This window comes from Nilaparvata lugens, chromosome 3, assembly GCF_014356525.2.
Source record: "Nilaparvata lugens isolate BPH chromosome 3, ASM1435652v1, whole genome shotgun sequence".
NCBI lineage: Eukaryota > Metazoa > Arthropoda > Insecta > Hemiptera > Delphacidae > Nilaparvata > Nilaparvata lugens.
This window is the reverse complement of record NC_052506.1, coordinates 27,926,494-27,952,177: the sequence shown is the minus strand read 5'-3', so window position 1 is coordinate 27,952,177 and position 25,684 is coordinate 27,926,494. Positions and strand designations below refer to the sequence as shown.

The 25,684-nt window shown below is 33.2% G+C and overlaps 1 protein-coding gene across 1 annotated transcript; it reads right to left on the bottom strand.

Moving 5' to 3' along the window:
- Positions 1-14,987: 14,987 nt before the first annotated feature.
- On the bottom strand, positions 14,988-25,382 carry LOC111055452 (chromatin complexes subunit BAP18). The gene is made up of 4 exons (XM_022342662.2): positions 25,127-25,382; positions 23,949-24,040; positions 20,820-20,918; positions 14,988-16,998 (listed from the first exon to the last, which is right to left on the bottom strand). Exons 1-4 carry the CDS (start codon positions 25,142-25,144, stop codon positions 16,737-16,739), a joined length of 471 nt encoding a protein of 156 aa, XP_022198354.2. The 5' UTR covers positions 25,145-25,382; the 3' UTR covers positions 14,988-16,736.
- Positions 25,383-25,684: the final 302 nt, after the last annotated feature.

Genomic DNA, 25,684 nt, shown 5'->3' with positions numbered 1-25,684 from the left:
CTAATTTCATGTTTTCTATACGTTTCAAGGTCCCTGAGTCCAAAAACATGATTTTTGGGTGTTGGTCTGTGTGTGTGTGTGTGTGTGTGTGTGTGTGTGTGTGTGTGTGTGTGTGTGTGTGTGTGTGTGTGTGTATGTCTGTGAACACGATAACTCCATTCCTAATTAACCGATTGACTTGAAATTTTAAACTTAAGGTCCTTATACCATGAGGATCCGACAATAAGAAATTCAATTCAAGATGGCGGAAAAAATGGCGGATAATTACTAAAAAACCATGTTTTTCTCGAAAACGGCTCTACCGATTTTTTTCAAATTCATACCCTGTATAGTTATTTATCAGCTCTATCAACTGGCATGAGTCACTTTTCTGGGAAACCAATGGGGGGTCCACCCCATCCTTGGGAAATGGACTTAGTAACCTCCTTCTCGTGCATGAGGTAGGTAGGTAGCGCAGTTCATAAAAAGAACACATAGTCGAGATATTTCATCTGTAGAACAGCTGTTTTGACGACTTTAAAAAAATGACGACTGAAAAAATCATCGAATTTCACAATTCACACAAAGAAAAAGTACTCTGAAAACAATAATTATATTTATACACATATACAGAAGTCTGATCGTAGTTTCAAATATGAGCAAGGAAAGTTGTGTGAGTGTACCACACCAGATTTTTATTATTCTATTTACCACGATTAAATTATAAAACTTTTTTTGTTATTTTTTCAGAAGTTAATATTGGTAATCCTGGTTACTTTATTTTCTGCTGAAATGACATTAAGACATGTGAAAAGGTAAAATATTTTAAATAAAATATGATATGTTCTAGACATTCATGAATGCTCTAAATAACTCCAAGTAGTAGTAACTCTAAAGCTGCGTACAGATATACGCGCCTCCAACCCGCTCCGCCCTCGTTCCGCCATCGCTCCGCCCCCGCTCTGTATTCGCACCGATCATGAACGTTACGGGAGATGTTAGCTCTTCTCGCGTTCCATTCTTGTTCCCCGGTCGATCATCAATCGCTCTGCTCGAGTGACGTCGGTTGCGGAGCAGAGCGAAAGTCTGTACGCACCTTAAGAAGTCAATCAACACCGAAGATACTAAATTGTATTAGATCAAGAATAATAATAATCAATTACGGTACGATATTAATCCAATATAAATTTTCGAATTTTTTTTAATCCATGTTAAAAGTACGGTAACTTGTACAAAATATAACTTTAAATAATCTATTTAATATCGAATTCAAGCAATACAAAGCAATTAAATTTTCTAGAATAATTTTATAGTCTCTTTTATAGTGTGAAAGGTGGTATTGTGATATGTATTCATAATTAAAAGGCTACTAAGATATTATCTGATATTATCACTTTGGTACCTGAGTCCCGGCTCTTGGTCACTCATTAAATTAATGAACCTAATTCTATAGGTTTAATGGTCCATTAGTTTTGATGAGTGTCCTAGAAAGCTGGCCATATATTAATAAATATACTGAAAAATTTTATGTCAAATCTTTTATATGGTAGGGTAACGTTTAAGGTTTATTAATCTTTGGGTATATTCATTAAATAAGTTAGAAAGCAAACATTTTGTAATTACAATACCAAACTGTTTATGAAATTAACATATAAAATGAGTTATATTTGTTTATAATAGAGATTTTGGAGGATTTCAATGATCTATTTAATTTGTATTGAAATTTTGTACAGTAATTAAAAAAAATAAAATTCAAACTACATGAATGAATCCTTGAATTTTCTAACCCTTTCAAACATAAGACTATAAATTACTATTTAATATTTCTATTGAAAATGTATGACTGAATAATAACTTGACTAGCCCCAGGGTCTTGACAAACTTGAAGAATTAGTGGATTAGAATAGTTTTTCTTGACTTGGTCTTTAAATATACAACCCAGCACATTTTCTCAAGCCTCAACTCCTTGATACGATTTTAAGGCTGCGCAAAAGCTAAAAAAAACTTTCTACTAGTTTTTACAAAACCGGTATTATATTTTACAAAGTTTTTCGGTTTGTATACTATTAAACTATCAAAATTAAATTGAAAGTTTTCTCAGGTAAATTTTTTCCGATCATTACTTTTTTATACATGAGCGCCAAAAGTTTAAATTTTTGGGATAGATCATTTCAAATTCGGTAAGAAGTAAATCCATGTAATTTTGAGGATAAATTATTATAAAATGAATTATATTTGTTTATAATAGCGATTTTGGAGGATTTCAATGATCTATTTAATTTGTATTGAAATTTTATATAAAATGAATGAATCCTTGAATTTTCTGAAAAAAAATGACTGGTGATATCAATAGGGCACTAAATAGCAACAAATTTGTAATTTCGGTAACAACTGACTTAACAAAAGCATACGACCTTGTGAATTATGAAGTCATGCTTTTAAAATTGAGTGGGATGGGTGTTGGAGGTAAACTGTTAAGACTGTTTGAGAATTATTTCAAAGATAGAGTACTGCATGTTGGTATAGATGGTTATGTAAGTAATAGTTATGAACAGAACTGTGGATTAATTCAAGGAAGTATTTTATCACCGATCCTATTTAATATATATGTGAATGATTTTGCCAGTTTACAGTTTAGAAGTAAGGTTTTACAATATGCAGATGATAATGTATTATATTTAGTACATAAGGAACTGGAGAGTGGATTAAGAGATATGCAAGAAGATATTGATCTAACAGTTAAGTACTTTTACAATAATCATATAAAAATTAACTCTCATAAAACTAAAGTGATATTATTTAGGAACCAAAGAATTAATATAAATGAAAATCAATTAACGTTAAAGTGTCATAAACCTGTCTGTCTGAGAAACCAACTCATGAATAGATGTAACTGTCAGGATCTAGAGTTCAATAAAAGTATCAAACATTTAGGAATAACATTTGATGCAGATATGAGGTTTAAATCACATAATAAATGGCTGACAAATATCATGAGAGCAGCACTGTATAAATGTTCAAAAATATGTTATTATTTTCCTATTACTACTAAAAGAATTATATATTACTCAATGATACAAAGTACACTGTTCTATGGGATCACAATTTACTATTTGGCACCAACATATTTAAAACTTCCGTTGCAAAATACCACAAAAAGAATAATAAGAACCCTATTTAATGGTATTGAAAGACAGCTTCTGGGAATTATGACATTCGAGGCTCTTGCTAAGTTTACCGACTTATCTCGTAATTATTTTAATGATAAATGAAATTGAATATAGATTAAGACATAGAAACTACAGAGCCCAAAGATTTAATAACGCATATGGGAAAAGAGCCCCTGAATGCAGAATACCATGTCTTCTGAATGCATTACCTCTAGAATTAAGAATATTAGATAGAAAACGTGATGTTCAAACAAAGTTAAAATTATACTATATGAGAATGAATGATTAAAAGTAAAATTAGAATACATTCATCGAGATGCCAAAGAAGGTTATAAAATAATTATACAGTATGAACTTCTTACCTGAAGTTATATTTAACTGATGGTTTTATTAGTCTGAATGAAACGTAAATGTTTTGGCCACCAAACATAGATCCAGTTTATTAGTTGTGTTATTGGTTAGTGGAATTGAAGTTGTAAACAAATTAACAAAGAGGAGTCAAGGAAAATAATGGGCTATGAAAGGATCAATGAAGCTGTCTAGGTTATAAAATTTATTGAAATAGTACAAAAGCAAGTTGAAGAAGAACATATTTAATTTAAAATAAAAATATCTTAGTCTCTTTTTTAATGAAAATATTTGGTACAGTTGAAAAATGTATATAGAGGATAAGTGAATGAATAGTTATTCGGTTAATTGATTGCTATGAATAAATGGTTACATAGAGTGGTCTAATATCTTCCTGTGATGCAAATTGAAATGGAAAATAAATAATAGTGAAAATCGATATTATGTGTACATCGATATGAAAAGTTGACTGAACATTCTACTTGGACTCTATTGTGGAAAAATAATAATAATAAGAAATCAATAAGAACTGTTGATATTTTATTGATTAAATTTAATTTTTTTTAATCCCTCAAATAGCTTGTAGCTAGAGGGATAATATATCACAAAGTGTATATGATTATTTTTGTATCTGTTTTGTTTTGAGTTGAATAAATGAAATGAAAAAAAAAATTCTTCATGGTATTGTTGATTGAATAAAACAAAAATGTTCTGAACATATCAATTTTTGAGAAAGTTATTCAATATATCAAAAATAAACAACTGAAAGTATCCTAATCGAAAACTTTTGAAAAATATCATCAGTAAAAAGTTTTTTTAGCCTTTTGCACAGCCTTAATATTTAGGCACCAAGTTTAATAATATTCAAAACTTTTCACGTTATCTACTCTCTCATCAGCGTGTCACTTAAGCTGACTCCCAACATCATCCATGATTTGAATAAAAAGTAGCACCTGTTTCATTCAGCCAGTACCATAGCCCACTATAGATAGATTTTTACTATCATTGAATTGAATTCTCAGTATTGGTATTTGATAAAGGGCATAAAGCTGGTAGTTAGTCGGGAGTCTACGCAAGTGAATTCAATTTGCTCGGCCTGAAGCTGAGCTTGACTGCGACGTTGCCAAGTTGTGCGCTCCAGCCTTTATCTAAAGTAAGCCATGCCAGTACCCGAGGGTTTGAGAAATTCCTGTCAATGTATTTACTAAAATAGGTCATGGACCCCACATGCGGGAATTATGGGATCTCTATCGCCCGGGTTAAGCTGGGTTTTTTATTATTGTTATTGTGAGTTTCTTTGAAGCTGATTATAGAGATTAGGAAATAAAATATTTAATCAGACAAAGTTTTTAGTAGATAAAATAATACGAGTATATGATGTGAATGGCTACCATATGTATACATTATAAAGAGCGAAATGGCACTGATTCATTCACTCACACATTCATAGTCAAAAGAACTCAAAATCTAAGTTCAAATTTGGCAGGTTTTTTAGTTGGCCTTCTAGAGGCCACTAAGAATGGATTCGAAAAAAATTCCAAAGTACACTCAAAATCTGCGTTTCCTTCGCTTTTTCAAGAACTAATAATTGACAGATCATGTTCAAATTTGGTACAGAAGTTGAAGCAAATGGTCTAGAAATTTTTCTTAGGAGGTCTTCAGAATTACGCCCAAGATAGGCGGTTTTTCCTAGTGAACCCTTGCGTTTTTTACGCGTTTTCTCAGATATATTAAGAACTAATTTGAGAGAAACAGTTCAGCCATGGTGGTGTTGATGAGAGCACTCCAGTGTGCTACTTCATCGTTATATTAGGTATATAACATCCATGCTTGCTTGGTCTGTCGGTAATAAATGTCTCCAGAGTTTGGAGCCTGTAACACTTGTTCTAAATAAATTCAAATTATGGATATAGTTCCCTCAGTCAATTTTAACATTACCTACACCTATGATAACGGGGTCAGGTTTACTTGAGTGCGCAGTTTTCAGTTTGTGGTGTAATTAATTTTCGTAATCATGTCGACTAAATACTGTGTCTATTGAGTAAGGAATAGGGTCATTGTGCCTAGATGATTTTTCAGAGTTAGGAGCCTGTAGTAACACTTATGCTAAAACACCTATGATAAAAAGGTGAAGGCATTGTTTTCTTTAGAGGACTTTTCGAAGTTTTTCTGTGTTTTCAGTATACTTTCGAAAACTAATTTACAAGAATGTTCAAATTTGCCAAACATACGCCCGATATAGGTGCTTTTACAGTGTTATTTCTGCGTTTTCTCAGATTTTTTAAGAACTGATTGAGAGAAAATTTTCAAATTTGGTACAGAAGTTCAGCTAGGGTAGAGACATCCTTTTATTTGAAGGACTTTTCAATTACGTCGAAGATACGCTCAAAATTAGCTGTTTTTCTGCCTTGCCGTAATAAATACCTATTCTAATTACATATTATATTACAGGTCTATTATACACCTACCTTCTCAACGACTTCATTACAGGATCTCGCTTTCTAAAAACGCCATTAACATACCGTAATAATACAAGGGTCATTTATTTTTCAACCTCCGATTGGCCATAAATAAAAGACGAATGTATATGAAAGAATAGCTTTTTCACTAACAGTTATGTTTATTCTTCAACATAATTGCCGTGGAAGTTGAGGCGTTTGTCATACCAGTGGACCAGCCTAACAAAATCCTCTTCATAAAATGCTGACGCCAAATGAGTTCAAATGGACTATATGACGTTGTTTTTGGAGCTCCTAGTTAGTTTGGTAGCTCTACCCCAAAAGTCATGTTGGGGGGAAGGGAGGGCATAAGTTATAAGTGACCAAGTCAAGTTTGTATGGTGGGTGATCAAATTATCCTATTTGATTTACTGGAGAAGCCGTTTGCTACTGGAGCAGCACTATGAGGCCGAGTTGTCATGGATTATGTCAATTCCGGATGTCATTTCATCTAACGTCTTCAATTTTTTGACACCATTCACGCACGAAATCATTTATGTTTCCTGCGTAAACTTTAATCATTCTTCGTTAGATTTATACTTATTGCCTTTTGCTAGCAAAAACGAGTAACGCTACGCGGCAGTAGACTGAAATGAGGCGGCCATGATTCTGGGTCTGTAACTCGGAAACAATTGACGATGTGGACGACGTTTGGTGGGCATTATAAGCTGTTTAGCTTCCGTAGTAATAGTAATGCTGATTTTCAGTTCAATACGTAAATTAACCAATATAAATTCAACTTTTCTGGAATTAACATCACCTCACAAGAGCATCAGCATCACATATACTCAACATAGTTTATCTTTAGCCCAGTCAATGAAGGTCCAAAAAAGCAGTTTCGATCCGAAAATTAAATAAAAGCTGAATTTCCCACCATCGATAGAACCCTCCCAGAGGGACATTCTCCCAAAAGTCCCAAGAAATCCCCTTGGAGCTTTCCGCCCCAGCCCCCTAAAACGTGAAAAATGCAGGTAAACACGGGAAATCAATTATCTCTGTAACCATTGATCGGAAAAAAATCTATCATATGCCATTCGATTCGTTACATTATGGACTACAATATTAGTTATACGGTATTCATTTTTCCAATTAAATTAACAGTTTTCTTGATAAAAATAATATATATGTAAAAATTTAGGGGGTTTGTGATTTGATTTTTTTGTTTTCTTCGATTAACTCCGAAACAAGTAGTTTTAAAGGAAAATGAGCCAAATAATTAATGTAGCCACTGTCATTGCAATACATCCATTGATGTATATTGTTATGTATGTGCGATTCGATTTGACGCTGTGGAAGGGGAAACAGTCGACGCGGCTGACTCTCTTAGCCATAGTAAACAGCAAACTGAAAATCAATATTATCTCTGTAACCATTTATCGGAAAAAAATCTAGCATATGTCATTCGATTCTTTACATTATGGACTAAAATATAAGTCGTATTCATTTCCTCAATAAATCAAACAGTTTCCTTGATAAAATAATATATCTGTAAAAATTTAGGGGTTTTTCGATTTGATTTTTTTGTTTTCTTCGATTAACTCCGAAACAAGTAGTTTTAAAGGAAAATGAGCCAAATAATTAATGTAGCCACATTCATTGCGAATCCATTGATGTATATTGTTATTGTTATTATTTATTTGCGATTCGATTTGAGGCTGTGGAAGGGGAAACAGTCGACGCGGTACGGCGTGGCTGACTCTCTTCACCATAGTAAACAGTAAAATACAGTAGTAGGCCTACTGCTTTCCAAGTTGTATCTTATTCACACTATGGCGCTCGAAACAATCAATCTTGTCTATTCGGCCAAGTTTGGTCGGTTAGCCTTCGAAAACGGGCGATTATAACCTATAAACAGTTTTATATCGCACTACTTTCGCGTTTTCGTGTAGCCTACTGTAATCGTAAAGAGCTGAATGTTAGGTCACACACACTCATGTATTGACATTTCAAATGTTGTTCAATAGTCAGTTGATTATTTTGATATTGTTGGATTTAGTTATAAGTTTGTTAGTTAATTCATTAGGCAGTAGTTTATTAAAATTGTTGAATTCGCTTCCTATTTTTAACCAATCCAACAGTTTCAATAATTTATTTAAAGTAATAAGTCTTCTTACATTCAATAATATTAAAATGTTTTTCTATTAGATCAATCAGAACTGTTCATATATATATGCAGAGGCTCCCCAATCGTTTTCCCACTCAACGTTTTCTCCATGAGTTTCTTATTAAACTACCTAATATATATAAATGACCCAATTAAAACTAATTAACAGATAAAAACGAATAAATTTTCGATTACAAATAATACCTATAGCTAATTTACAACACCGGAAAAACTATAGAAACAAGAAAAAGGCAACTTATACGTATATGTATGACTGTTTGGTTTGCAAGGGCATTTTTCCAAGTGTATTGAAAAACATTAAGGTATTACTTGTACATAAAAAAGGCGATAAAAAACTTCTGACCATCAATTATTGTACCTGTGATATCCAAAGTATTCAAGGCCATAATGCAAGACCAGATATCAAGTCATTTTGAAAGCTTTGGTATGTTTACTGAAAAACAATTTGGCTTCAGGCCATGTAATGAAGTTACAAGACTAGTAAATAGTGTTGTTGATTATTTGGATAAGGATCTTTCTGTTAGCTTTAGGTCATATGCTGGTATGTCTTACGATACGGTACTGGCATAACATACTTGGTAGCAAACTTTCTTATTATGGCTGCAATTCTGAATGAATCGATCTCGTTATGTCATATTTAAAAGACCGCAACCAGATTGTTTACAGAGATTGTCAGTTCTCTAAGGGCAGGAAGGATCGGTATAGGGTCACTCAACGCTCCATACTTGGAACAATACTCATTAATAGCCTATATTTTAATGACATAATTTGTAACATAGAAGGTACTCATAAAGCAGGATTACTTTTTGCTGATGATTTTAATCTCAAAGTTAGTTGTAAATCCAAAACAGGAGTACAAAATTTTCTAGATGATAGCTCTGTACTCCTTAATGATTCATGTGAATAATGAAATCTCTCATTGAACCTAGAAAAAACTCTAATATTATGTCCACTTACAATAGATATTCAATCACCTATTCAGAAATAGGAATAATATCAGAGCTCAAAAGCTCAGGATCACTACTTTGCAAAAAAATCTTGTGTATACATCTGTCTTTAAGTATACATCACTTGTGTATACTTGACAATTCTTTACTACTAGGAATCAAATCATTGTCTCTTGCATTCTTCAGAAGAAAATTGAAAACTACTGAAAGCCTAAATTTTATATAGCATACAAGAATTTTATGTGATTGACTAGACCAAATATTTGCAGACTAGTACTATTATGTATTATCTAGTACCTATTATTGACGTTTGTAAATGCATTGTTAACAATGTCTTTAATAATGAAGATTCTTATTCGTATTGAATGTTAGAACAACAATCTACGAGAGCACAACGAAGTTTTTAGGTTATAAAAATGACGTCAAGTGGGTTCACTGCCTTCACAATACCCCAAAACGACGGTTTCGGAATCTTTGGTCAGTTTGTGCTGGTGAAATCCGTCAGCATTCAAAACTTCTGTTCAGCCAGGAACCACAGTTTCGAAACCGGCGGTTTCAGAAACTTTGGTAAAATTGGGCCATAGACAGTTCAATATGAAAATTCAGTAGATTCTAAAGATGAAAGCCATGCAAACATACAAATTAAGGAAGATTAAGCATGCATAAAAGGTAGGAAAATCATGAAAATGTTTCACATTTAACCACAAAGTACCCTACCGTATAAGATTAATTATTGAAAGATGATTCATCATCTTCTATTATTTTTGTTAACATCGATTATTCACCTCCACTCGCATCTTGTCATTCATTACACAAGGTTGGCAGAAGCTTTTCTTTATGTCGATTAATGTTGATTGAAATTGATTTTGATTAGGGCATCAAAAGAATAGATCATTTTCTATTTGCAGCATTCAAATTAAATCTATTGAACATGATTTCTTATGACTTAGCATTCACAGATTTAGTTGGGTGGAGCTATTTGAAAAATGTACCTGATTATCAATTTCATGGTTTTTATACCATTCTAGTTCATTGTGATCATTGAAGGGTTGAAGTGATGAGTTAGTTCAAGTGAATTCTAGTACACAAGTATATTGTGCTTATAATGGGCTCTTCTTTATTTTCTATCGATGTTTTGCTCCAGTAAAGAAAATTGAAAATGTTGGTTTTACATTTTATAAGCTTTATAAATAATATAAATTAACGGTAATATAAATTTGATAAGTCCAGTATTAAATTAATCGATGTTGATTTTCATTGTATGTCTTTGTATCAATGTTACTTGCACTGTTTGCAATCCATCACTATTCTCTCAAGAATTAGTTTTTTATGAATTTCATGATCTGAAAATTGAAATTCAAATGCTATTTTGATGACGCTCACATTCAACTGGTAATTTTACAATAATTGTTACATTGAAGAGTGAGGCAATTCAATCCATTTGGAAGTAAAAGGAAATCACAGTGCGATTTGAACAGTGGATAGTAACTTTGAAATTCAGTTGCTCAATTCATACTATCATTTGTAATTATAGTTGATCAGAAATAGCAATTGTATAATTATAATGTTTATATTTCAGTTTGACCAATCTTCTATCACAGTCTCGCTTTCATTCATAAACATGATAATCCTAAATACGTTGATTACGGTACCTTAAAGATGTAGCTTATCTTACGTCGAACAATGTACAATACAAACAATTTTCATTAAATTACTATTATGATGATCATTGGAATTTCTGCCTGTGATTGAGAAAAAGTAATTTTATGAGCCTTGAAATTCGTACCTAGAAAAAGTTGCATTATTACTAGAAAGTTTGTTATTTTTACTAGGTATTTATTATAGGTACTGTACATTGATTTTTGTGATTATAGAGATCAACTACTTTATTCTGAATCAGGATAAGGATAAATAGGGAAATTGTGAGATGGGATAACATCCATAGTTACATAGCATCAATTTGAAAGCTCTGAAAATAATGATTTGAACGGAACTGCGATTCTGGCTTGGTATTGCCTCTTCATGTTCAGTGAGAATAGAAAGCTTCAGAGTAATTCGTTCCCACTATATGTGATAATATTGGTAATATTTGGTAACATTTGTTAATATTTGAACTAGGGATGGGTATCAATACATCGATGTTTAAACATCAAACATCGAAGTTTTTAACATCGATGTTTACTGTTCGATGTTTTTCACTTATCGATGGTTTTACCTAGACATCGGTAATCCGATGTTTTTCCCAACTAAAATGAATTTTTCATTTAGGCTCTCTGTATTTTTATGTGAGACTGTTGAATACTCTTGTAGATTTACATAACTTCTGTAGCTCTTGTCAAGGTTAGATACTTATTTAGAATTAAATAGGAGGTCGGATTCTTCGTTTCTTAGGAAGAAACAGTTTTTTCTTATTACAAGTGCTTTCCTCAACATACGTTTAACACCAATTAATCTAGCTCTGGAATAGAGGTCCTCGTATTGTAAGGAGTGTAGATTTCCATATAAAAAAACTTTAATCATTTCCATTACCTAGATAAAACTATCAGGTATTGAATGAATACGATATGAGTAACAATGATTGCTAAAATTAGCTTAGGATGAAATTCCAGACAGAATCTTCAAGGATAATCCGAGAGGTTTCTGACTCAACTATGAAGATGACAAATCTTGTAAACTACCTATAATAGAGTTGATGTATCTTTCTAGTCACAACCTGACTTCAATTATTCGAAAGACTGTTACTTGAATACCACAAGTCCAAAATTGCTGTAATTCCAGTTAGTAATTGTTAAAATATTGGAACAATAGCTCCAGATAAAATTGTAGTCACGTTAGAAGTTTTTTTGTACTATCAAGTATTTCGAGATTATGAAAAAATATATCAATGAATCAATCAAATTCCAAAATAATTGAGTTATATCTATACAAAATAATAAACTAATACTCTGTAAGCTTATTAACAGAAGTGTTGTGGGTTCAATCAAATTGATTTCGCCCCGTTTTATCATTTTTATCAAGAATAAGTGTAAAGTATACTGTATAAGTACTGTACATTGTATCATTTTCACTTTATTAATACTAATAAAAATCTATTCATTCATCGTTTCTGATGCTTTTGAGTATTTATTTATTCTAAATTATTTAATTTTGAAATAAAAATTCCTAAGTGAAAAAAAGAAAATGGTAGCTATAAGGATAACCGCTATGTTTTGGACACTTCAAATACGACATTTGTAGTCTCCTATCATCCAGGAACAATACCCTAGAATGTTCGACACTACTTCTGAAATACTCTGTATAATAGTCTTCGTAGTATCATCCGTAAATGTACGGCGATGCGTCGATGTTTACTTTTCGATGTTTTTCACTTATCGATGTTAAGGTGAAAAAACATCGATGTTTTGTCTTTTGATACCCATCCCTAATTTGAACCGAATGTGCAACAAATTAATCTACTTTCAGCTTGAAAATGTTCAACTTATCAGGAGTACAGTGTTATCATATAGTATCTCAGGTAGGCCCACCCTTTTATTTATTTATTTTTTTTGTTCACGTGATCTGATGATATTCATTCCATTATCAAGTGTTTAAATTATAAAGAGTGATGAAACAAGATAAAACACACGAAAAGCTATGAAAAAAATTCTGAATCTTCATTTTCACAAAATAAGGATTAGATGAAGGAGTCGGACACATAATATATCATGAAACTTCGTTGAAAAACATCAATATCTGAAACTAGAGTTATCAAATTGTGTTACCTCTGACTCGTATGGAGTGCACACTTCAAATTAATATAATAAATTCTGTGAGCAATCCTGATTTTTATCATGAGCATGGTTAAATCAAGAAAATTGTAATATTTTTTTAGAGTATTGATAAGTGAAAATCTATACAGCGCATGTCAAAACAATAATAGACAAAATTAATTGTTTCGAGCGCCATAGTGTAAATGAGATGCAATGTAGACAGCAGTATTATTCTGTTTACTATGGTGAAGGGAGTCAGCCGCGTCGGCTGTTTCCCCTTCCACAGCGTTAACTTGAATCGCAAATACATAACAATATACATCAATGGATTCGCAATGAATGTGGCTACAATACTTATTCGTCACATTGTTCTTTAATATTACTTGCTTCGAAGTTAATCGGAAAACAAAAAAATCAAATCGAAAAACCCCTAAATTTTTACATTATATTATTTTATCAAGGAAACTGTTCGATTTATTGAGGAAATGAATCCGACTAATATTGTAGTCCTTAATTTAACGAATCGAATGACATATGATAGATTTTTTTCCGATTAATGGTTACAGAGATAATTGATTTCCAGTTTGCTGTTTACTATGGCTAAGTCAGCCGCGCCGTTCCGCGTCGACTGTTTCCCCTTCCACGGCGTCAAATCGAATCGCAAATACATAACAATATACATCAATGGATTTGCAATGAGAGTGGCTACATTAATTATTCGGCTCATTTTTATTTAGAACTACTTGCTTTGAAGTATCGAAGAAAACAAAAAAATCAAATCGCAAACCCCCTAAATTTTTACGTATATATTATTTTATCAAGAAAACTGTTACTTTTATTGAAAAACGAATATCACTAATATTGTAGTCCATAATGTAACGAATCGAATGGCATATAATAGAACTGTTTCCGATCAATGGGTACAGAGATAATTGATTTTCCGTGATTACCTGAATTTTTCAACTTTGAGGGGGGCTAGGGGGGAAAGCTCCAAGGGGTTTTCTTGGGAGAATGACCCTCTGGGAGGGTTCTATCGATGGTAAAAGATTCAGCTTCTATTTAATTTTCGGATCGAAAAAACCTTTATTGACTGGGCTACTTACTCAAGATGTTCTAGTCAACGAACGGTTATAGAGAGGAAAATTTTAAAGACAATTTTGGACCCTGCAGTTCTGTTTAGGGTAGAAGGTGAACATTTCGAAAGTTCCCACCCTTTCCCCCTGTGCTAAGGGAGTGGGGTTGGTTCAAAGGAACCATTTTTGGACTCTCGCATGATCTCGAAAACTTTGTGTCTTACGAACATAATTATTCTAAACGAAATTGAAGCTTACATAATATCCTTCAATATTCATCTTGCAACTTTTTCTATATCTTCTATAGTCTTTGAGATATTCGCTCTTGAAGGTGTGAAATTAAAAAAAAAAACCAAGTTTGCCTCCAATTGTGTTATTTTTCCTCTTATGAATTTTAAAAAATGTAAGGAAAAATCCATGCCTATCAAAAGCTTTAATTCTCTTCAATATTTGATGTAGCTATAATTTAACAATTTTACGCATTTCCCTACGACTGTTGTGTACAGCTTTGGTGTTGATTGTGAAATCATCAGTTTTGCAACAATTGACAAAGGAATATTTGGAACAATGCCTTCCATCCACATCAATAACTCTACAAAAATGAAGCTTGATAAAATTTCCTACAAGTTTTGTTCAGTAGAGATTTGTGATATTTTCAACAGGTTTTGAGACATTCGCTCGTGAAAGTGTGAAATATTTGAAATAACAGTTTTTCATCCAATTTTTTGCTCTTTCAGGGCTTACAACTCCCCAACAATGCATCAAATAAACGAATGTTTATCTTAGTTTTGCAGAGCATTAAACTATCTTTAATTTTAAATATTATTTCAATGTTTCATGTTTTCCTTTTATTGTTATAGCAGCTCAACTGTTGGGGGTGACATTTTTAATTTTGCAACAAGTGTCAAATTAGCGGTTCTACACCTTTAGCAGAGGGGTTAGAGATGAGCACTTTTGCTATGTCTAGCTCCTAACTAGTTCCAATTAAGCAGCAAAGTAAAAAATTATGTTCCAAACTTTCAAGACTCTATGTCAAATGATACAGCAATGAAAGGAAGACATGAATAATTAGAATAGAACTAAATAAAAATAATAAAATAAGAATTACAATAAATTTAATAAAATTCAATACATAAAAGGAAATTGAATCTTTAGAATATAATTTGACCTGTACAAATTGTTAGGTATTCGAAAGAAATACGCAAAAGATTTAAAATTCTTTACAAACAGTATCTTTCATAATTCTTTACAACACTACACATAAAGATTATTATACAATCTAGAGTCAAGTATTTGGTAGATCCAGAAGTAGAAAATTTGAAACTATTAGACGTTGGAATCGAAGTTGAACCAAAACTTGTCAATATCCTACACTGTTTGTTCTCAAGGTCAATGAAAATAATTTAATGCGTCCCAAAATTAAATCAATCATTTTCTAATCAAGACGCTTTAAAAATACAAATATAAAAACCCTTATTCCAGAAGGTATATATCTCTTCGATACAAATGATAATAACGTTACTCTTGAAAGTAGTCTATTACAAAATCACAAATAAAAAATAAGAGGACTCTTAAATTTAAAAACTTGAAATATAAATAGAAAACTGTTTTCAAAAGTAATCACTTGACAGGTAACTTAAGGTAGGTACAGATTTACGCGCCGCGAACACGACCAATTCACTTTCCATCAGCTGATTATATCTGTATTTGTTCAGAAACGGTAAGATACAGATATAAAAAGCTTGGCATCAGCTGCTAAAAAATGAATTGCTCGTGTTCGCGGCGCGTAGATCTGTACGCACCTCTATAGACTCGCAGCTTTAATACTTTGCTCTACTAGTACCGTATGTGTTATCATTGTCATTTATCAGTTATCAACTACCACATCATATTGGTAGTACTACTACTCAACAATCTATTGGTTGTTTTTTTAAAGATGGAGGACTGTAATAATGTATAATAATAATAATATACTGTAATAATGTTACAGTATTCTTGTGTGACTCCAGACTCCCTCCTGCGGTCCACAAGAGAATCTTGTGTGCTGTTTTGTATTTTTCGTCAATCATTACTTTTGTACACTACTTTTGTTTGTGCTATCTTGTATTCCTGTATTTTTTTATATTCAGTTATATGTAAAAATTACATGTTTTGTAAACTATTTTTTTGAAGAGAATAAATTTGATTTAATTATACTGTAATATTGCATCAGTTCTGTAACCGCACTCGGCATGTATTTCAGAAAAAGTTTTTGAAGCCTATGAGAGTAAAATTGGAATAAATTCATTTTTCAAACACTTGTCTCATTTAGCAACGTGAATTGTATGGATGCTATACTAATATTACGCTTATTTGAGTAAATAACTATAATTGAGAATCGAATGATTTTAATAAAAGACACTGCTAGACTTTATATTATATTCACATTTTTTATATTTAATCCATAAATAATCGGTGTCCAATTTTTAAAAATTAGAAGACTATATTCAAAAATAATTATGGTTGTTATAACGTCGAGTTTTTCTATTCAATATGGGGATAGCCACTTTACTGTCACCTTCACACCTAAAAACATATTCATTTATTTTCCTGTCATAGAGCCTGCTCCCTGCATATTAACATGGATTAAACCACCGATAGAATACAAGAAATACAGTAAAGGTTTTTGTGGAAAACACTTCAGCGTGAACTCAAGTTTCATACACTTATACACTCATCTCTATTTGAGAATCTGAAAAACCAATGCACTTGAAAATTCATTGATTCTGTTCAATTCTTGGCCACACAGAAGTACAGTAGGCCTATACTTTTCACACATTGAAAATAAGATTGAACAGAGCTTTATTACTATGAGGTAACTTCTTCAGTGGCTCCATCGAAGTCAAGCTTGACATCCTCGGACAAGCCTTCGACGTCGACTTCGGACTCGGAGGCATTGAGCATGTTGAGCGTCACTTCGGCGGCTGACTTGCCGGTGATCATGCCCCCCTGCTGCTGCTGATGCTGCTGCTGTTGTTGTTGTAGTGGCGGCACTGCTGCGGCCAGCGGACGAACTGCGAGGCCAGCATCCTCAAACGACTTCTTCTTCAATGTTGCTCTAATCTGCGAACTAGATACAAAACAAAAAGTTAGCTCAACAAGATTGATGCATGACAACCAATTATTCTTGGGCTGCGCTCACGCGTCTATCTTCTGTCTCACCACAAATTAATAGTTAAAATAAGATTCAAACAGGAGTAGATTCAAAATAGGATTAAGACTTTTAGTCAAAATAATCATAAGAGTAGGAGATGCACAGAAACAAGTCCAAGACAAACTAACAACCATTTTGTTCTGATACTGAATTAACAGTTTCAAATTTAAAATCTTATTTTCAGTAATGAATTAGAAATGAAGATAGAATATCAAAGACTCATTAGGTACTCATTCATTTATCAATTATTCATATCAATAAATCTATAAAATTTCTCATAATCATCTCAAATATAATATACGTATCGTGTAAACTTTAAAAATTACTTATGTATTTTTAGACTCATTAAAATTATTTATTTCACAATGACATGCATAATTTGACGAGGCACCATTTTAACAGTGTATACTGTAAGGCCGGTTACAGATCTCGACCGACCGTCAGTGCGTACGTCAGTCGCGCTTGTCTTTTCCATAGATATTCCATGTATCCGTACAGAGCAGGACTGACGGCACGCATGTGCACGGTCAGGACCATGCGTTTACACTGCGTACGAAGACCATCGGTCGAGCTCGTGCGCATCCATTCCATCGGTCGACTGACGCGCTATTGAAGCAAATAAAAACTTTCAGAGCTGTACTGATCAGTAGCCTGATCGCAACATAACCAATGTGCTGACACCTCTGTCCGACAATCAGCTGGTATTGAATTGAATAGCATAATGAATGAATCCAATTAGTTGAATTAGAGTTGAGTTAGTTGTGTTGGTTAAACGTATTGTTCTCAGAATATTATGAGCGTGGAAGCAAAAAGCTGAAAAATGCAACTTCTGAACCACCGTCATCCCTCTAGCACATGAGTTAGGAATGGGGGACTTTAGATATGTTCTCCTCCTGACTAGTCTCAACAAAGCTGCAATGTTAAAAAGTGTGTACAAAACATTCCCTCCAAATTCTTTAGTCAATTGGTCCATTGTTGAAAAACTGGAGATTTCACATTCACCACTAAAGCTGCTGCAACAGTTGTAGGGAAATGCGTGAAAGTGTGAAATTATACATCAAATTGAATATCATTTATTGCTCTACAAGCTCATAATCAGCATGGATTTTTCCGATCGATGTTTAAAAAGTTATAAGAGCAAAAATATGAAAAAATTGGAGGCAAGTGTTTTTTTTTCAAAAATGATACACCTTCAAGAGCGTATATCTCGGAAACTAGAGAAGATATGGGAAATATATTGTAAAATGAATATTGTAGGAAATTATGTAAGCTTCAATTTTGTGTATAACAGTTGTGTCGGTAAAATACAGTTTCCGAGTTATATGCGAGAAACCAAAAAATGGTACCTTTGAACCACCCCCACCCCCTTAGCACAAGGGGTAGGGGTGGGGACTTTTGATATGTTTACTTCCTTACTACCCTTAACAGAACTGCGGGGTCAAAAATTTTCTTCCAAACTTTTCCCCTTTTGAGCATTCATTGCCTGGACTAAATAGCTCGAAATAGCTCATCAAAATCAGATGGACATTCTGAGGTAATTAAAAAATTTATCTTCATCCCCAAGCAATGATGCATATAATGGTACTAAATTCCCTTTGAAATGCTCTTTGGGCGACCATCGGGTGAACATGATATCTACGTCTTTTAATCTTTCGTTTACGAAGATAATAAGTTGCAATTAAACAATTTGTAAAGGCGTCCATTTTGTGAGTCAGAAAAGCTGATGTATGGATGTGTATGGTCAGGATGGTGCATAGGTACGCACTGACGGTCGGACGAGCTCTGTGACCGGCCTAAACAAAGAATGCTGATAAAATGAAATGACATGGAAATGCACATTCTTTTCATAATCAGGCAGTGAAAGCCTATGAGCAATTTATTGAATGAACGATAGTAAGTGGATGGAAATTACTGAGATATTGCAAATATTCAAATTCTGATGAATTAATAATTATTATTGAACAAAAATCCAAATTAAATGCTGTAATTCACCCCGAAGACTTCTGCTACTGCAAATATTGACAACAGGGTAAACAGCTAGATGGAAATTCGATGAGCGCTACTATGCAAAATTTGTCAGCCCGGGAATCGAACCCAGTACCTCCTAATTGCCGGTTTTGAATGCTTGCCCTTACACCAAACAGACAATCTCTGGATAGCAGCGCTAATTTTATACGAAGCCATAGCGGCCACCCAGTCTAGTATAGTAGCGCTCATCGAATTTCCATCTAGCTGTTTACCCTGTTGTCAATATTTGCAGTAGCAGAAGTCTTCGGGGTGAATTACAGCATTTAATTTGGATTTTCGTTTAATAATAATTATTAATGATTGTAAGTGTTTGTAAATGAAGAGCTTACAATATTTATATCAAGGTAACTTGAATGTATTAGATTCTTAGTCTGGCACCATTTTTACTTTTACACCAAACAAGTTGTGAAAGAATCCATACCGTACTAACATTGTGACCAAGAGTATTATGTCACTCAATCGAGGGAACTCCTCCATCTGGCCCTAGCGTAGGATTTCTAGAATTGGATTTCATGGAACTGGATTAGAATGTAAGTTTAAGTGGTCAGAACTCGAAAAAATTACATTCAAATCACTGTAGAACGTTTATTACAGATATCAATTTCTTTACTCCAATCTATTGTACTTCCTCTTTTCAATGTTTATTCAGAAATACTGCTAGTATTTATAGTTTATATATTATGAACAAACTTAGAACCAGAGCCACCTCTAGTTGAGTTCTAGCACTCATTCAAAAATACTCACAATTAATAATTTCATTCAATACATTTCTCGCAGGCTCACTGATCACTGAATAAATATCGCGGAGAAACTAAAAATAAATCTAGTTATTCTATAGAATGATAGGAGATGTTTCATTCCTGTCATTAAATGTATGTGAAAAAGTTTCATCTTTTCGAAGAATTTCATCCTATTATGTGTGAGAGTCCGGAAAACATGAGGAACAAATCAATGATATGCGACACAAATATTTTTTGATTTTCAAGCAATGCACGATGGATGAAGTTTGTATGGAATCTAGAAGATACTGAGAAAATTTTTTAAGGTATTGTTTAAAAAACAGCTTTGATTTGAAATCTCATTTTTAATAGGCAAACTCATTTACTTGCGTTACTAAAATTTCACTCGTGTAGAACCCCCTTAGAATATTATGCAGGATTTTATGATCTTATTTTTGCGCGTTATATACATTTAATGAGAGGGTAAATCTCGCTAATAGAATAGAAAAAACATATTCTATAATATGAAAAAACATTAAAATGGTCATTTCAATAGAAAAGTTTAACTGAAGAGCACTCCTCCTCCATTTTTAACAAATAATAAATGGGCCATGAGTAGGTGTTGATGATTAATAGAAAGTTGACAATGAATAGCTTACATGGAAAATTTTAAATCGGATTACATATTTGAGATGAAAAAATATTACGGAAATGTTCAATGTTTTCTATTGACTATCAATTGAAAAATTGAATGGTATCTATACTTAACTAGCTTCTTGTTAAGGAGTTTTCATATGATCTAGATTTGACTTCATCAATCGAATTAGAATGAATTCCTATCCCTATCAACATTCATCTATTGCGATGAAAAATAACCAGATGAATATTGTGAACTGAAAACTGTAAAAAATAAAGTTTTTAAACAAAGACTTGCTTGACTCTCAAGCTTCTAATAACATTGAAAAAAATATAGTCTATTGTTGAACTTACACAGTTCTCCCTTTGATGTGTTCACTTATTTGATTGAGATCGTCTCCAAACCTTTTTATCGCATGACGAAGCATTTCAATTTCTTCATCCGTCCACTTACTGTTCTGTCAAACGAAACCATGAGTAATACACTAACCAAAGTGACAATTTTAACACAGCGGTTCTTGAGAAATGGATATTTTAATCTGCTTTAATAATATTGGCAAAGGTGATCTTAGTGGAAATCACAGTAGAAACCAATTGAGAAGAAAATGAAAATAGATCTATTCCAGTTGATTGAATAAACATGATTACAACATATAGTTTTCTTGAACATTGCTGTAGAACGATAGGAAATTTAAATTTTCCAAGACATTGAAATGAATTGCTGCTTGTATTTAAATCAATCCTAGACAGGCGAAGTTGGGGCGCAGCTGGCCTCTGTTGTACTCAAGCCTCCAATACAATAATTCTAAGTTACAACTAAATCAAAAATTATACAAACAATTGGAAATGAGTTGGGAAAGTTACATTGAGTAGAAAATTCGAAATCAACTTTGCTCAAATCAGTTAAGTTCCTGGGTGGAATATTGAAAAGAGAATTTTTCTATTCAAAATTATAGTAGATTGCAGACGAAAAAGTTTGTTGACTTTCTGGTTTCAGACTGTCAGTATATCATATAATTTTCTCGTTTATTATAGTGAGCTCGACAATAATTGGTATGTACTTATTAAATTATCTTTTTATGTTAGGGCTACTCCTTATTTTATTCAATAACTTGATAATGGCATCTTGGCCGAAACATGTCGTAAATAAGCAATTTGAAAAAAGGGTACTTGGATTTTTATTAAACTATTTTTAGTTAGGCGAGGGAAGTCATCGCTCCCTAGCCACCTTTTTCTTTCATTGTCCGTTTTTTTTGTACAAAACAAGTTTTCTGCTAATGCCAACAAAAAGCCTAAGACTTGTATTATAGATGATGAGGTAAAATATGTTATAAATGCCAGAGGGATGGTAATCGAACCTAAGCCGACGTAGCGCTAACAATTATATTAAGCCTAACTCCACTAGCCTACGCCAACTCGCCAACATTAGAGATTTGATCCAGCTGACTACGCTAGAGTTCATAAGTTATACTACGGATGGCGCAGAGAAGGTAGGAACGGGTGTCATTTGACTTTGGATGGTTGAATTTGAGCGTCTCGTACATACATATAATATATATATTATGAATTTACTCCATCTTAATTATTCAATACTCGAATGAGAAACCCCTTAACAAGAGCTATGAAAAGGACTGGAATTTGAATAAAGATATTTAGAATGAAATACTATAACTGACATACATTTATTACATAAATTCACAATCCTTCGTTCAAATTTAACCTTAAGGGTAACCGTCCACTGGAACCGTATTCAACCGAAACGTTCAGCCGTCCATTCGGCTTAATACGTTCGTCAATTGGAACCGTTTTCGTTAGTCCAGTATAGTAGTTGGTTGCCAGAAAGTGGCAAGTTGGATGGTACGGAAAGTGATTTTCTTTATGTGTTACAAAATACGCAAGATTGTAATGGATTTCGATGAGATGATGTTACTAGAAAATACGTGATGAGGAAAATGAGAAATAGGTATTGGGTGCATCTGATACTGACCGAAAGGAGCCGACATGGCGAGTTCCATCATTTTCATAGCCGTCTACAGGAAGATTAAGTTTTCTGAGTATTATCATATGAGTAAGGAGACATCTGATTATATCATCATCATTATCATTGGCTCGACAATCCAAAGCTGATCTTAGCCTCATCTAACATTTGCCCCATTCTACTCTATTCATGGTAGCACGCCTACAATTCCTGACCCCAAAAACTCTTGCATCTCCGGCAACTGCATCCATCCACCTCAACCTTGGTCTATCAGGAGGTGGGAATGACTCATCATCTCTTGCAACATGGCCTGTCCACCTGAGCCTACCTACTCGGATAAGAGCCAGCGCATCAGTGCGACCATACTTGTTGTACACATTTGATTATATATTAAATAAAATTTGGCACTCGAAAGAAATATTTTCAAATTTTTGAAAAACTATATCACCGGAAGAACGATTGGCTATCACAATAAGGTAAGAAATAACTAATAATTCTTGAAAAAAAAACACTAGATATTTATTTTAAAACAGTTTACAATAACCTGTTAGGAAGAAAATATCTTTACATATTAAAATGATTTTCAAGAAAAAGAATTGAAATAAGTTTGTACACATTCCATTTGTGTTGTTGATTGAACTCACTAAAATAATTGCCCTGCAATGGACAAACAGGGGAAGCAGTAGAGCTGTAGAAAGACGGAGAAGGAGAAGCCAACACTAGGTTGTCTGAGCTCGACTAGTTAGTTCGGCCGAATAGGACCGAAAAATCCGGATCGAGAAATTCATCGACCGGAAGCGGCCGTACACGGCCGCATGAATCTGTCGCAATGGACGAGCATCTATTCCTTTCTTTATTGGGGGATTGTTCGGTCGTGTTCAGTCGATGCTAGTTTGGACAAAAACGGTTCCAGTGGACAGCCCACCTAATATATCCAATACTGAGCTGTGTCAGAGACTTGAGATCATTGTGCAAGTCTTATAGTAAAATAACTTTAAACAAAAGAATTCTAGCAAACATCAAGTTAACAAACACTGATGTTTCGAAAATCCAAATACTTCTACAAGCTTTAATTGAGAGGAGTCTATAAAAATGTATTTATTCCAATTTTCATTACATGTGACCGGTATTTTTTTTATTACTGAAACAAAATAAATTCTTAGCAAAGTGTATATATATATTGGAAACGTCAAAAGTTTTGGTACTTTGTCGCTCGTTCAGAAACTGGTCAAACCATCACTTATGAATCTGAACCAGTAGATCCATTAATTAAATATTATTATAGACACCCTCAATTGCAATTATTAGCAAAGGTGGAGCCAGCCTCCTATGAGGCTTAAAGCCTGTCCACTTGCACTAATAGCACCACCGCAACTGCATTCATATGAGGAAACTAGTCTGCAGCATAAAAAATACAACATAGTAAAATACAACGAAACCTCATTTCTGTAGTTGGGATATAGGTAACGTCATCGTACATCAACGAAAAGTATTTTGAAACTGACCCAGCTGGAGAATCAGCAGTAGGATGCAACTGAAGAGTCAATTCGCCCAGTTTGTTGAAAGCAGCACCAGCAGCGGTGAAGATCTCACCAACCTAGAATAGACAACAAATTAAAAAAAAAACACAAAATAAGCAACATTGCTAAATAATAGCAACAGATAAAAATTACCAGAAGAAATTGACACAATAGGTAAGTGAATATTGATTTTAGAATTCTATTCATCAACTGTTAAGATTTTTTAAATTTCATTTATCAATAGCTTATACATGTATTTCTAATTGGTTTCGAATGTATACGTTAAGGCGTTAGGTCATGTCAAAGACCCTGAAATTGATAAGGTGCAACCTGCAAACTCTCACACGAGACCTTACCAGCTTGGCTAGCGACGTAGCTAGAGACTGGGCAAAAGTGTAGACTAGGTATTAGACACCGGACTGACCAGGAAAATCCCACGACCTTGATCCAATTGATAACCTGGAGTATTTGCAAAGGAACACACAGGAAGGTTGATTATATTAAAAAAGATTATGATTTCTGCACTTCAAAAAATCTGGTTCCGGGATGGAAATTTCAAAAAGTAGATCCAAAATCTGGTCGATTGAATGTTAATTTGGATAAAAATGATGAAAGACAATAAGGATGACCAAATTCAATTTTATAACCCAACCTCTTTTGTTTATACTGTATTTAATAAACCTTATTTTTATTGAAAAATCGGCTGATTCTATTGCACAAGGGTATACGATGTATGTATAGCCAACTGAGTTCAAACCTGAAATGTTTTGTTAATACAGAATTTCAAAGGTAAAAGGGTTGATTGAAGATAGGATTTTGTTTTTAAAAGGCGAAATTCAGGTATATAATTTAATTTGGAATACAGTATACAGTTGTTATATTATTATCGTGCTACATTTAATAGTTTTAATATTTATAATACCTACATCAAATACAGCTTACTACCCCCTTTAGTAAAAAACAAGATAAATACGGTATAAGTTTAGCATTGCAATAAAAAGCTGGAAAAAATCGTAAGTGAAACCTTTATACTTTGCTTTAATCTCTACGTTTTCCTAGCTTATTCCGTTTATAATGAATTGATGAAAGTCTGTACTTTATTTTTATCAAATTAGTTTTAATAGTTTACCGGTTAAGTTGGATTATTATGTTTTAGTTCCTACCTTACTGGCCGAATTCATTGTCCAAGTTGATAATCCCACTCAAGTATTGCAAATGACAAAACCAAATCAATTTGTATTTGATTAGTTACTTTAGCTAGTAATAAATAGCATCTCAGTTAAATTTTAATGAATAAACTGTAATAAACAACTCTTATTTTCAAGTTTTAACAGTCAGCTCAGATCAGTCAGTGTCGGTTTGTTTATGACAAATTATTGAAAAATAAAGAAGTTTGGTTAGGCTGAGAAACTGAGACTACAGTCACGGCAGAGACTTGGGACAGTAACAGCTTGATGACGTCACTATCATATCAGTACGGCCTTTGTGAGGTCTACGCTATAATGGCAGGGAAGAAAAAATTGGATAACAGGGTTGCCAAATTTCATGTTGTTGCTATACAAACCAAGTTTGACTTTATTATGCCACTAGAGTGTACACAGCTGTTACTCAATTCATTCAATTACATTATTTGATCGTTTTCATTTTCTTTGATAAAATAATTTTCATGTGAAATGGATTGCATTCATCAATAAAATATCTTTTTCCTACAGTTACCTTGA